Raw genomic sequence first — 15537 nt, forward strand, 5'->3', positions numbered from 1 at the left:
AATTTTTTATTTTTCTTTCAGCGACTAAAATATTTTAGTTGCCAAAACTATATATACCGCGACCAAAATAATTTTTAGTCGCTGAAATTAAAGTTTTGCCGTCCAAACTTTGCCGACCAAACTTTTGGTCGCGAAAGATAAAAAATAATTTTTTATTTTTCTTTCAGCGACTAAAATATTTTAGTTGCCAAAACTATATATACCGCGACCAAAATAATTTTTAGTCGCTGAAATTAAAGTTTTGCCGTCCAAACTTTTGGTCGCGAAAGATAAAAAATAATTTTTTATTTTTCTTTTAGCGACGAAAATATTTTAGTTGCCAAAACTATATATACCGTGACCAAAATAGTTTTTAGTCGCTGAAATTAAAGTTTTGCCGACCAAACTTTTGGTCGCGAAACATAAAAAATAATTTTTTATTTTTCTTTTAGCGACGAAAATATTTTAGTTGTCAAAACTATATACACCGCGACCAAAATAATTTTTAGTCTCTGAAATTAAGGTTTTGCCGACCAAACTTTTGGTCGCGAAAGATAAAAAATAAATTTTTCTTTTTCTTTTAGCAACTAAATTATTTTAGTTGCCAAAACTATATATACAGCAACAAAAATATTTTTTTAGTCGCCAATTGTGAGATTTTTAGCGACTAAATTTTTTTTAGTCGCCAAAAATTAATATACCCCGACTAAAAAAATTTAGTAGATAAATATTGTACTTTTACCGACTAACATAATTTTTGGTCGCCAATTCCACAACTTTTGGCAACCAAAATATTTTTAGTCGGCAAAAGTGGTCGCCGATTGTGTATTTTCTTGTAGTGCCACCACTTAATTATGGTTGACCAAACTTTCCGAGCAAAGGGGCAAAGCAACAAGACATGATTAAGTGATTCAATCTTAGATTGACAAAACACACAATCAGAATTAACTTCCTCACAAAGAATGCCAATTCTATGTAAGTAGTCAGAGGACTTTATCCTCCCTTTCCAAGCCAACCAAGAGAAGAATTGGGCTTTAGGAGGAGAGGGATTGTGCCAAAGCAAGTCAGGAATTTTCAAAGTAGGTCCAATCGAAGATTCACACCATTTAACAGTACTTTTGACACTACACATACCTGAAGGATCAGCTTTCCACCATAACATATCATTTGATTCCAATCTCAATGCAGGGTCCTCACCTAAAACAACCCTTAATTTCTGCAGTTCATCTTCCTTCCATGCTAATAAGGGCCTTCTGAAGCTGAGTTCCCAATTGTTTTGATGTCTAGCCCTAGACAACTACAATTTCAAGGTTATGACTCTATCCTTTAATAATTATAATAACCCTTAGTTATAATTCATATTGATTATGATCTATTGTGATTATGATTTTGGTTATGGTATAAAAAGTCTTTACTATAAGTTGTGTGATGTTTAGTTATGACTCATTATTATTTCTTTTAGTTATGACTAAAAAAAATTTTTTTTTTTTTGGGTAACTAAAAAAGATTTAATTATGACATTTGTGGTAATCAACCCTACAAATGTCAGAATTTACATATGAATAAGGTTAAATGATGTGATCTCGTTTGAGAATTGACTATTTTAGTTGATTTTTTGACTTTGGCAAATGCTGACAAGTGCCAACATGACACTTGTTAATATTGGAAAAATTAAGTAAAAGTGTATTGAAAAAGCATAAAAAAATCATAAAGTATTTTAAAATTTAGAAAAAGTGATGTAGGACAAGATTTTAAGAATTTTTGTATTTTTAGTTTTAATATTTTTGATAAATTATTTTATTAGGATTCTTGTAATTTAGTATAAATAATTTAGAATTATTAGGTTTCTTATTTTTTTTATTTTGAAATTACATTTTGACTAGGATTTTAAATAGTTTAGAATTCTAGTTTCCTATTCTCTTAGGTTTTCTAATTTGTGTTGATTTAAGTTTCTTAGTTTATTTTAGAATTACTTTTCCTACAGGTATTAGGTTTAGTTTATTATAAATAGCTATGTAAGCCTCATGGCAAAGACAACTTTTATACAACTTTTATTCATTTAATCAATAATATTAAGATATTTTCTCAACCTTGTGGATGCAATGTTCTATTTTTCTCGTGGATTCGAGAGTCCCTTTCGTTTACTAGAACGATATCTAGTCTCGTGTGATTTATTCCGCCACGTCAAAAACTATATTGAATTTAATAATAAATATCTCGGGAGTTATATATCTTTTGTCTTTCTCTCGTACCCCAGGAGCATTTGTTAATAAGGCCGTTTGATTTTTATGAAAAAAATGTGTAAAAAAGTAAAGAAAGTGATGTGAAAATTTATAGTAATTTTTTAACTTTTTAGCTAAAAACTCTACTCCCCAAACAGGTTAAAACAAGTAGCTAATAATATTTTATAATCTCACATCGATTAATATAGGCATTGGCCATATACATATAAATCTATCTTGGACACCATTTCCTTATGGCTCAGTTTGATTATAATGAAAATGGTAGAAAGTTAAAAAAAAAGAAAAAAAAGAAAAAAAAATTCTAAGTTTGTTTAACATGAAAGTGGTGGAAGTTATAAGAAAATTAATTTTCTTGTACAACTTATAATAACATTGTAACTAAGATTCTAGTTTCGTGCAAAAAACATAGAAAAAAATAATTTCAAAAGTAGTAACTTATAATTAAAATTCTTATTTTCTTACAAAATTTTAATCCTAATCAAATTTATATGAGAAAATATATTTTCTTTCTTTTTCTTTTCTTCCACTTTACTTTCTACCATTTTCACTTCCATAATTTATTTGTTTCTAATGAAACAGAGCCTATAAATCTAATTTTAAGGGTGAGTTTTACTTAGACTGTGTTTGGTTGGGGGATTTAGGAAGATGTTTGGAAAGAGAAAGTGAAAAAAAATGTGAAATTAAGTAAAATGTAAGTATATTTTATTCACATTTTATCTACTTTTTCTTTTTCCTTTCCAAATTTCTTTTCAAATCTCCCAACCAAACACAGTCTTAGAAATTCGTATCATTTGGCAAAGCTAGCCACCAGTGCTGAGATGTTGAATACTGATAGCAGAGCTAGACATCAATCCCATATCGGTTAAGCCTTGTCCAACTAATATTCGGGCAAAATCTTTTTATGTATTAAAATTATATTTAGTTGATGGGATTTTTTTTTGGTTTCTTGATTCTATAAACAAAAATAATAATATGAGTATATATATATTCTTATAATAATTTATTTATCACTTTATGTGTAAAATTATATTTGTTTAATATGTCTTACAGCTAATGTTTGTTATCAAAGAGTAATAATATGAAAACAGTGTCATGTTACAAGTAAATTTTTTTTTTTTTTTTTTTTATGACATTTTTTATTGCCTACTCACGTTGGGAGTGAACCCCACAACAATAGTTGTAATATGACTCATAAAAATATGATGATCATAAATATTGTTATTCTATAAAACTTGGAGGTAGTATAAAATCATCCATTTCCAATAATGTAAAGAAAAATAATGTTGTCTGTGCCATGGTGGACTAAATCAATGAATTAACTTGTAATTGCTACACTAACAATAAAATTTTGATAATAAGATTTTTTTTTTTTCTTTGCCTATTACCACCCAAACAAAATCTTCTATGAAAGAGATCGTCCATTTAACATTTGTTTTTAGTTGCCAAATTATACATCTACGATATAAAAAATTGTGAATCCAATATAAGGAGTTAAAATATCATTTATAATATCTTGAAATTGACTTGAATTATTTGTTAGATTCAAAGGCATGACATTCCATTTACAATGTCTAGGTAAAAATTGTTCTGTAACAGTCTTCATTTGTGAGCTGTAAAAATTGTCTCTTTCAAGCTCAACATTTTCTATTACAAATAATGCAACACAAAACCAAGAAAAATAAATTGATTGTATTAAAAAAATATTTATTTATTTTTATGCCTAATTCGCACTTGGATTTCTTTTTTGCAATATTCTAAGGATGCCTTATCCATTTGATCAAGACGAGCTTTTTCATTGAAATATTTATTTTAAATAATTTTTGGAATTAAATATTTGCATTTGGATAAAATGAATTTGTAATTACTATTTGTTTTAAAGTATTCTTTTTATATAATAATACAAGTTAGTATTATTTTTTATATTTTTATTTTATCATCACACCAATTGCACAAGTGTGCTGCTAGTATGATATAAGCTTTAATAGATTTGGTAAAAGTCTATTTTATAATATTTTTTTCCATTTTATCTTTTTTTTTTATTAAAAAAAAAATTGGATTTCACTTTTCAAGACATTTCAAACAACACTTGTGTTGAATATAAAATTTATTAAATTCTTACTATGTGTAGATACTTGACTTTAACTGTGGGAATACAAATGTTGATAATAATAATAAAAAAAAATGATATTTCAAAAAAAATTCTCTCCTTTTCCAATCCATTACTCTCTGTGCCTTAAATTATTTGTCTATTATTTTCACTATTTCATATATTTTAAAAAATCATCTATATTTTTAGTTTATTATTTTTCTCGCTTATTCTTCTTCTTACTCCCACGCTTACAACTTACAAATATATTAGCCATATATTTACCCAAAAATTTACATTATGAAATATAAAAGAATGAGTTACAACAATACAATACAATACAATTCAAACTTAAATTCTGATCCTTCAAACACACAATAAATTGCAGCCATTTATGAATTGCATTTTTACAACACCTAGTCCTAGCTTCTAGCTAGGGTGGTGGAAGAAACATAAGCTTAGTCATTTTTTTTTTTTTTTTTATATCAACAAAATAAAACATTTTTTAATGAACAAAGAACTCATTACATCAAGAAAGGAAAAGAGATTAGTGCAAAAAGCATCTCATCATAACGAGACGTACCAATCACAAATAGATTGGCACCAATATGCCCGTCTAATCTTTTGCCAGCACACCATCAAGAGTTGGTGAGCAACCAAACGAAGCTGAAAAAAAATAAAAAAAAATACAACATATGGGACCAAATCAGCACCCAAATCAGCATCAAAAGCACAAACAGTTACTCTGGCACCCAAACAAAAGCTTAGTTTACAACAACAATTACTCTGGCACACAATAGTGAAAAGGTAGAAGGACTTGATTTTCCCTTGTGTTCAATTAGTAGAAGGAAATTATGGTGAAGAATTGAGCTCCTAAAATGACTAATTGGTTCAGATATCTTAACAAGTTGAAAAACAGAATTGAGACATATACCCTTTCTAAAATTTGAGTATGAGGTGATTTATATTGTACTTGTACCTTTTGAAACATTTTTTTGGGTGAATAAACCTTTTGAAACATATTTTAGTCCTCAATTGGAAATCTATTTCAGTATGAGTAATGTTATACAAGTAAAAAATTCATACATAATGATGTGGTTCAAAATAAAATAAAATGCCATGAGTAATGCTAGCGGGTGGCACATGTGATGCGTATGCAACTCAGATAACTAATAATAAAAACAAATAATAAAGAATTTAATATCATAATATGTATGTTATTTGAGTGATAAGTATATTCTTAATGAAACCCAAAGTCTTGGATTCAAAACTTGCTTACGCTGTGCATAATAATTATTTTATTTTATTTTATTTTAGCATATATAAAGTTGCCACGTGGCATGAGGAGAAAAATGATTCACTAAACTAATTTAGGTCTTCACATAATAATAGTATAATATAATATAATATGTATGTTACTTAAGTAATAAATATGTTTTTAATGAATATAAAGTTGTCACGTGACATGAGGAGAAGAATGCTTCACTAAACCAATTTAAGCCTTCACGTAGTAATAGTATAATATAATATGTATGTTGCTTACCAAAAAATGTACAAAAATAGAGAGAAAATAAAATCTTTAATTATTATTATTTTTTATTTTTTATAATTTATTGACTTTTTGGCCTTTTTAATAATATTTTTATTTTTAAGTTATTTTGTTAACTTCCCAAACAAGCCCTAGGTAGGGATGCTTGGTCAAGGAACTCCAAAATGGATGAGTTATTAATAATTCAGTCTCATTCATATATCATTTTCATATAAGCTATAGTTTATTAATTAATAATTTCCTTCACTTTTACTGTTTCTAACAGTCTATATATATGTGCGTCAGAGATAAAATTTCCTCTACATTATTCATTTTCATCAATTTATCTGTTATGGTGGGTTTATTATTTTTATTATAAAATAAATGTTTGTTCATACCCATATGCTTTGTTTATGAATACACATATAAAGTGAAAGAGAAAGGGACAACACTTGATAGTTAAGTCAGGAAACAAAAATTATAAATTAATAAAAAAGATTATAATATTGGTAATTAATTTTTATAATATTTTTTATTTGTTGGTTAATAAGTTTCACTTAACATGTTAGATAATTGTAAATCAAATATATATATATATATATATATATTTTCTACAGATTTTCTACATTTTTTATGAATAATATTGTAATTAAATGAGATAACATTGGGTATTGCCTAGTTTGGATTACTCAGTCAAAAAAATTCAACAGAGATGGAATATTTTCCCTTGGGTCCAAAGTGGAAAAACAAAATATTTTCAAAGACTCAAAATGAAAAATTTTAATTAAAAAAAAAAAAACCCAAAGTTGAAAAGATTAATTTTTTTAAAATTTCAAATCTACCCTTTGAATTGGACAGCCCTAGGCTTTCCATATGCCTATATAAACCACACTTCCAAGCCCTACTCAAACACACCACCTTTACTTCCTAGTTCATTTTTTCACCAAAACACTATCATATCTTTACATCCATGGAGTTCCTATATCTCTCTATCATTCTTGCTTCCCTCTCTATTCTCATCACCATTTTTTCTCTCCGACACCGCTCCAATGACGGTGTCAAACTGCCTCCGGGCAGCTTCGGATGGCCTATTATCGGCGAAAGCATCGAATTCCTGTTTGGCAAGCCAGAAAATTTTGTGAACTATAGGATGACAAAGTACTCTCAAGAGATCTTCAAGACGAAGATTTTCGGAGAGAAAACAGCAGTCATATGTGGCCCAAATGGAAACAAGTTTCTCTTCTCCAATGAGAGAAAAATCTTCACTGGTTTCTTGCCTCACTCAAAGCAGAAGCTTTTCCTCTCATCAAAACCTGAACCAGTGGCAGCTCCACCAGTTCCACCACCACATGCGGTGGTAGCAACGGCAGCGGTGGCTGCGGATGATGTAAAAGAAGTGATAAGGACACCTGGGTTTTTCAAGCCTGAGGCATTGTCGAGTTACTTGGGGATAATTGACTCAATTTCACAGCAACACTTGAAGACTCAATGGGAAGGCAAAGATGAATTGAAGGTCTTGATAGAGATTTTAATAAAAAAATAAAAATTTCCATATTTAATCATTTCATTATTGGGGCTAAATATATTAGTTTTTTTTTTCTTTTTTTAGATGGTTCAAATTTATTAGTTTTTAAAACCTTCTTAAGTTACAAAATTAAATTTACTATTATATTTATATTACAATAGTTATTAGATTTAATTCGTTACTATTATATAGTTTGGTTTGATTTTTCACGAACTATTTTTAGATGTGTTTTTATTTTCCTTTTATTTGATAATTTAATCATCAATTTTTTTTTTCTATTTAGATAAATCAAAATTAGATTCATCTAAAAAAATGAAAAAAAAAAGACTAAAAATATGAAAAGGTTCATTAGAAACAAATAAAAATCTGAATAAAAATGTAACAATTTTTTGTTTGGATTTTCGTTTGTTTTTAGTGACCTTTTTTATTTTATTTTTAGATACATCTAGATTAGGTGCATATAAAAAAAAAGTTGACTAAAATGAAATAAAAAAAAAATTCACATAAACATAAATTGGTCAAAAAATAATTTTTTAAAAATCAAACCAAGCAGAAAATATTTTCTAAGAGTGTGAGACTCACAAGACACAAGAAAATCATGTACATGAAGTTTTTGCGGACGACTTTCTTACTATGTTATTTTACATGCATTCTTATTTCATATGTTATATATGTCTTAATAATTTTGTTGAATATTATTGAATTGTTCCATAATACTTTTGTAATAGGTCTACCCTCTGGCCAAGACTCTGACCTTGTCGATTGCTTGCCGGATCTTTCTAGGGATGGAAAATCCAGATCGTATCACGAGGCTGGTTCGCTATTTTGATGATGTCACCTTAGGGTTGCATTCGATCATGGTGAATTTTCCTGGCACTAACTTTTATCGTGCTAGCAAAGCTGTTGATGCTATTCGAAGGGAGCTAATGGCAGTGGTGAGGGAGAGGAGAGCCGCTATGCTAGGCAGTGGAGGAGCTATGAAACAAGATATACTGTCTCATATGATTGTTGTGAGTGATCCAACTGGGAAGGGTATGGGTGAGGCTGAGATTGCTGATAAAATAATGGGTTTGTTGGTGGCTGGTTATGCCAATGTGGCTGTCACCATTTCTTTCTTCATGAAGTTTGTGGGAGAAAGTCCAGACATCTACAATAAGGTCCTATCAGGTAATGACTTTGTTACATAATTTTCTATGAAGAATTATGTGATTGTGACATTTTTAAAATTATAAGTTACTATTATTTTATTTTTATTTTTTTGTGTGTAAATTTTTTTGTTTGTACAATCCAAAATTCTTTTCGATTGTAATTAACGGGATAAAAGAATTTTTTTTTTCTAATCATATATTTTAGTTAAATTATTTATGTGTATATATACATATAAAATTATTCAAAAAATATATTTTGCGACGTGAAAGAATAATCTTAGTTGATCGTGAAAGAATAATCTTATTTATGTGTATATATACATACAAAATTAATTTTTTGATAATAAATTTGTGAATAGAGTGAACCAACTATATTATATATATAATGGAATTTGGGTTGACAAATTTAAAACCAAACGTTGATCAAATTTAAAATAATATTGATCAATCTCCTAAAATTTTACAGACTATACTCATGTTGTTCGAGTTTCGTGTTACAATTAATTTATGTGTTTTTACATATTTGAAATGCAGAGCAATTGGAGATCTCAAAAGATAAAAAGACAGGAAAATTGCTAGATTGGAATGACATGTCGAAAATGAAGTACTCATGGAATGTAATGTGTGAAGTGATGAGAGTTGTCCCACCTCAACAAGGAACCTTTAGAGAAGTCTTAACTGACTTCACATATGCTGGTTACACAATTCCAAAGGGCTGGAAGGTGTGCAAACATATATGAAATGAAGCTTGCGTATTTTTTTTCTTTTTTTTTTTAGACTAGCTCCTTATTCAATGATTTGGAACTATCACATCATCTTTAGTTCTAACTACTTATAAAAATAAAATGAGATTTGAAATCCTATCTTTTAATCTTGTTGAGAAGATAGGTTTCAAATGAGTGGAATCTTGGGTCTTGTTTTTTTCTTGTTGGTTGTTAGGTAGGTGTATAGGCTTAAGATGGCCAAGTGTCCCCAACTTTTCAACCGTTACTCTTTAGCCTATGGTTTTTAATTTTCTTTCTCTAAAATTATATATATATATATATATATATGTGTGTGTGTGTGTGTGTGAGAGAGAGAGGCATAACTATTTTTGTAGTCACCTTTTTTTTTCTTTTTTCTTTTTTTTTCTTTTGCTTTTTCCATTTTAAGAAAACTCCTAACAACTTTGTTACCATGGTCGATTGATCATAAGTAGTTAGAACAAAATATAATATATAATTTTGAACTGCTAAATAATTTTTCTTTAGTTATCGTAACTAATTTGTGAGTGTTGTATGTAGGTATATTGGACAGTTAACACAACAAACAAGAACTCTAAGTACTTTCGGGATCCAGAAAAATTTGATCCGTCAAGGTACGAAGGCGGAGAAGCACCGGCTCCATACACATACGTGCCGTTTGGAGGTGGGCCTAGACTTTGCCCTGGAAAAGAGTATGCTCGTTTAGTAGTGCTAACTTTCATCCACAATGTGGTGAAGAAGTATAAATGGGAGGTCCTTTTTCCAAAGGAGAAGGTTTTAGGTGATATGGTGCCAATGCCAGAAAAAGGAGTTCCAATTCGCCTCCACCCACATTAGTTTTTTTGAATAATGCTAAACAAATAAATTTTTCACAAAAAATAATTGTGATCTTTTGTAATTTTTTTTTGTTTGGAATCAAAACATACATTATTGTGACTCAAAAATTTGAAAATGTTCCTATTATTTCATTTTGTATGAATTTTACGCATAGACTATGCATAAAAAATTTCTCTAGTATTTATTCATGTATGTGATAAACTTTCTATGCCATTCAATTTGGACTTCATTGATCCACCTAATACTACATCATTTAATTTCCTTTAAATTTTTAAAAGTGAAAATTTTATTATAAAATTTTTGTTGCGATAATTCAAAAAAGCACCTCTATCGTTTTGTTTCAGCAGTACCTTCCACAAGAAGCCAAATGTGTGTGTTTCAGACAAAGCTCACAATTAACATCTTCCCTTAAATTTCTTAGAATTTTAAATTAAATTACAAACTTCTTCGCTAAAGCCTTTAAATACATTAATTATTATTTTTCTTTACACCCACTATATACATATTGGATCTTGAACCTTATGAAGGAGCACACTTGCATATTATAGAAGGTGAGTGTAAAGAAATTAGATGTGTATTTAAAAGTAACCCCTATTTTACTTCTATTTGTGCTGGGTTAATAATGAACAAGTTAAAATATACAAAGGAAAATTTAAAGTATACAAAAGAAGAAAAAAAAACATATGGTTGTGTTTTTGTATATTTTTAAAAATTATTATATCAGACATATGCACGTAATTGTGTTAATAAATGTCATCCTATCTACGTGACATTTTGCAAACGTCTGCAACCACTTATACTCGGCGTTTTAATAAATATTTTAAAATTGAAATAGTTAACTTCACTCCATTTTGGTGTTGGTTCCTCTTTTCTTCTATTTTGGTGTTGGTTCCTCACCAACCTAGTGGCTGTGCCAACTCATGGTCAAGTTTTTCCTTGATGCCAACCTAGTTGAGATTAGGGTATTTTGTTGTGTTTCTTTGCACCTCCTTTTTTTATTGATGTTATTTCATTTGTTATGTCATCAATAAAGTTCTTTTGTTTTTTTTTCTTTTTTTTTTTTGTGCTGATAAAAAAAAACTTCACTCCATTATCATTACTAACATAAAAAATGTAAAACAAACAAAGAAATAATCTAATTTGAATTTTTAAAAAAAAAATCACATTTTTTGCCAAGTGACCAAATCTCATCATCCACAACATCATACATATTGAGGTTGCCTATTCCGTCCTTGCCTTAACTTGGTTTGAGACATACTAGCTCCATACTAATTAGACAATAGAAATCCATTTTGTAAATTTAAAACCATTTTTTAAAATGGGTTGGACTTCTTTCAAGCTTAAATATAAACTCGAGTATTATATTTGGGCTCATAGGGCCCACCACATGCTCTTTTTGATAATTTGATCCATTCATTTTGTAAGGCCTGCTTTGTATATTATTCAGAAAAAAAATTAAATTGATTCAATAATCTTAATATTTTTATTTAATTAGGTTTGTTTCCAAAAAAATAAACGATAATAATATTTTAAAAAAGAGCTCATCTATATTTTTAGAGAGAAACACAATAAAATAAAAATATTATGAACGTAAATGTGAAATTTAGATTTCAACTTGAAAAAAATGTAAGCATTAAAAAAAAAAAAAAGTTTATTATCACTATCTTAATATTTATGAGTCTTTATGACCAATTGCCAAAAACTTAAATTGGGTTGGTGAACGTGACGTGTCTATACAAATGTATAGTAGTGATTTTGTATCTCAAAATTTAAAAATTATTATATTAAACACCTAGATATGTTTCCATGTTAATAAATGTCATATTATTTTTATAACGTTTAACAAACAATTGTTGTCACTTATTATTATTATTTTGATCAGCAAAAGCAAAAGCTTTATTAATGAAAAAGGCACTATACATGCAAAAATTACATCAATAAAGCAGGAAAATGTAAAGAGCATCATAGCTAACCTCAACAATCCCAACTAGGTGGGCACTGCAAAGGAAGTGCAATCATATGCTAGCATTTGACCCAAGATTGGTGAGAATCAAAAGCACCCAAAGAAAAACAGAACAACAAAGAAGCAACAGAACAACAAAACAGCAAAGCACCTTGTACTTCTTGTTAGACAAGCAGTAAAGCACCCAAAGAAGAAAAAGAAAAAAACCACAGGGCAACAAAACAATAGCAACAGCACCTCTGTAGTAGCAAACCAGTGACATACAAGAAACATCAGCAGTAGCACAAAACCAGTGGTCTACCAAGAAACCTCTGCAGCAACACTAAACCTCTACAGTAGCAGCACTCAAGAAACACACCAGTGACCTTGCTGCCATGAACTCCACCCAACAAACACTTCCAATCAACAAACAAACTAACAAACAAACAGAGAGCCAACTGGTGGTGCCAAACAAAACAACTAAACAGAGCATCTGTTGTAAGACACTAGACTTGATCAATTTCATTCAACCTCCATTTCTGATACAATGCTTCACTTGTTACAAATTAAATACCAAGTCATTTATAGAAAACTCCACATGAATGGGCGATGCTTTAAGCCACATAGCTACTCTAACTTTCACTATTTCACACAGAGCTTCCAAATTTGGTTGAGACCCATTAAAAACATAATCATTTCTATGCTTCCATGTAGACCAGAGAGTAGCCAAAGGTAGAACCATCTAGATTTTATTCTCCAGCTTTTTCATTCTACCACCAGATCACCATTGCAATAGTCCATTCACTGAACCTGGTATCATCCACTGCAAGCCCCACCATCTTACAATGTTGGACCAAAGCAACCAAATAAAAGGACAGTAGAGTAATATATGGTCCATTGTTTCAACCTCATTATGATAGAAGACACAATCAAGATTTGCACTCCCATCTAAGATTCCAATTCTATGCAGAAAACTAAAAGTTTTAACCTTACCAAGCTATACCAGCCACCCAAAGAGTTGCACTTTGGGAGGAGAAAAATTGTTCCAAATTGGCAGCCATTGTTATGGCGAATCCCAGAAGTGATTCACACCAATTATAGACTGATGAAACAATAAAAAACTCTGATGGATCTGCACACCACTTTAGCTCATCAGTTCCGATGGCATACACAGTTAGTGCAGTGCTAAGCAGATTGAATAATCTATAAGCTTCTTCCTCCTCTCAGACCAGCAAAGATCTTCTAAATCCCAGGTTCCAGCCACCATCATCTGCTCTTCTTTCAAAGAACACACTAACCACACCATTTTTATCATTAGATAAGGAAAAGAGCCTTGGGAATTCATCCATTAAGAATGCATTACCCACCCACTTGTCCCTCTAGAATTGAACTCTTCTCCCATCCCCCTGAACAATCTGAGAATTATTGATATAAAAATTATGCAACTCTGGATTGGACAAAACAACATTAATTATATTAGACCAGAGCTTTAATCCTCTGCCTATTAATTTTGGTATCCATCTTCCATCCATTGTCTCATACTTAGCACAGATCACTTCCTTCTAAAGAGACTAATTCTCAGCTCCAAATCTCCACCACCATTTTAGCAAGAGTCATTGATTCAAATTTTTAATCCTCCTCAAACCTAACCCACCTAAATTCTTATTCTTAGTAACCACTTCCCACCGGAACATATGTACTTTTCTTCTAAGATCTGAGCCACCCCAAAGAAAAGCTGATTGCAATCTCTCAATCTCCTTAGCCACCCCAGCAGGGATTCTGAACATGGATAGATAATAAAGAGGTAGATTGGACATTACAGATTTGATTAAAGTTAATCGCCCAGCAAAAGAGAGAAGCCTTCTCTTCCATGTGGACAATTTTTGTTTGAACTTGTCAAGAATAGGTTTCCAAGTACTCCTGCTGCTTGGGCTAGCCCCTAAAGGAAGCCCCAAATATTTTAAAGGTAACTTTTGATGAAGACAATTTAAATTAGAAGCAAATTCTTGCAACATTCCCTCTTCCACCCCAATGCCACAGATGACACTCTTGTGATAATTGATTTTCAGACCTGATGAAATCTCAAAACATTTGAGAATTCTTTTAATATTACCCACCTCCATCCTATCCGCATCACAGAACAAAATCGTGTTATCCGCGAATTGCAAATGTGTGACTCTTAGTCCATTAGAACCCACCTCTGCCCCCTTTAATTAGGCCTAACTCCTTAGCTCTGCTCAGCAAAATATTGAGTACCTCTACTATAACGTTGAATAAGAATGGTGACAACAGATCTCCTTGTCTAAGGCCTTTTTGTGGACAAAACTTAGATGTTGGTGACCCATTTACCAAAACAGAGATCTTAGCAGAGGAAACACATGTTTTCATCCAGCTTACCCATCTAGTCCCAAAGCCAAACTTCGATAGAATATCAAATAAAAACTCCCAATTAATAGAGTCATAGTGTTGGCTACATATTTTGTATAAGCCAATTACAATTCAACGCGTGGCAAAATAAGGGCAATACGGGAAGACTATTCAAATTTTCAATCGTGGTCGTACACGTGACAATTAGTATTCGTTCTTACAAAATCTGTGTAGCACTGGATCAGCAAAGAGATGCAAAGTGATGTGGCTTCAACGGTTACTCTCACATTCAAATTCAAAATCAGGAGGGAAGTCTAACTGCAAGTGATGGCATAGTGGAGATAACTATAAGGCAACATGATCAGCGATCATGGAGGAACGATTCGACAGTTAGAAGTGCAGTTCGATGGTCATCCTTAAGAAGTATAAATAGCAGAGAAGGCCCCAGAAAAAAGCCCCAGACTCAGATCCAAAAAACCTAGTTTTATTCTACTTTATTTCCAGCTTTACATTCCCTGTTCTTTATATTTCTGTACTTTAAAATTCATGCATTGCACTTCGTTCATAGGAGTAGTTTCAAGTAGATTGTTACTGTAAACCTTTACGAGGCTGAATTGGATCATTGTAAGTTTTTCATTTTAATGAAGTGCTTCAATTGTTCTTCATTTGATTGTTGTTTGTTTAATTCTCCTAAATCAAGCCACTAGTAAAAGTCCTCTTCATTGAGGCTGAAAGAACTAAAACACAATCGTCTGATAATTGGTTGGCAATTAATTTTCTGTAAGGACTGATTGATCCTTGCTGGCACACTCACAATTACAATAATAACCTTCGAAAGCCAAAAATCCAAAACATAGGCCTCTTCAAAGTCCAATTTAAGCACCAAGCGTTTTCTGTTAGAGCTTTTCCACCCATCAACTATTTCATTAGCTATCAGAATGCCATCTAAGATATTCTTTCCTCCCAAAAAAGCTGATTGAACCTCACCAATATTCTTGGGCATCACCTTTTTCATTCTATTGGCTAGCACCTTAGCTAAAATTTCATATAAGGAACCAATCAGACTAATGGGCCTATATTCATTCAAGCAAGAAGGGCTTAAAATTTTTAGAATTAGAGCTGCAAAAGAACTATTTATC

The 15537-nt window shown here is 30.7% G+C and overlaps 1 protein-coding gene across 1 annotated transcript; it reads left to right on the forward strand.

The window, feature by feature from the left end:
- Positions 1-6777: 6777 nt before the first annotated feature.
- LOC114292537 (beta-amyrin 28-monooxygenase) lies at positions 6778-10089 on the forward strand. The gene is made up of 4 exons (XM_028236522.2): positions 6778-7349; positions 8090-8528; positions 9044-9231; positions 9793-10089. The coding sequence occupies exons 1-4, from the start codon at positions 6807-6809 to the stop codon at positions 10087-10089; spliced, it is 1467 nt and encodes a 488-aa protein (XP_028092323.2). The 5' UTR covers positions 6778-6806.
- The last annotated feature ends 5448 nt before the right edge of the window (positions 10090-15537 follow it).

The sequence above is a fragment of the Camellia sinensis genome, chromosome 8 (assembly GCF_055761805.1).
Source record: "Camellia sinensis isolate YWXY chromosome 8, ASM5576180v1, whole genome shotgun sequence".
In the NCBI taxonomy this organism is placed as follows: domain Eukaryota; kingdom Viridiplantae; phylum Streptophyta; class Magnoliopsida; order Ericales; family Theaceae; genus Camellia; species Camellia sinensis.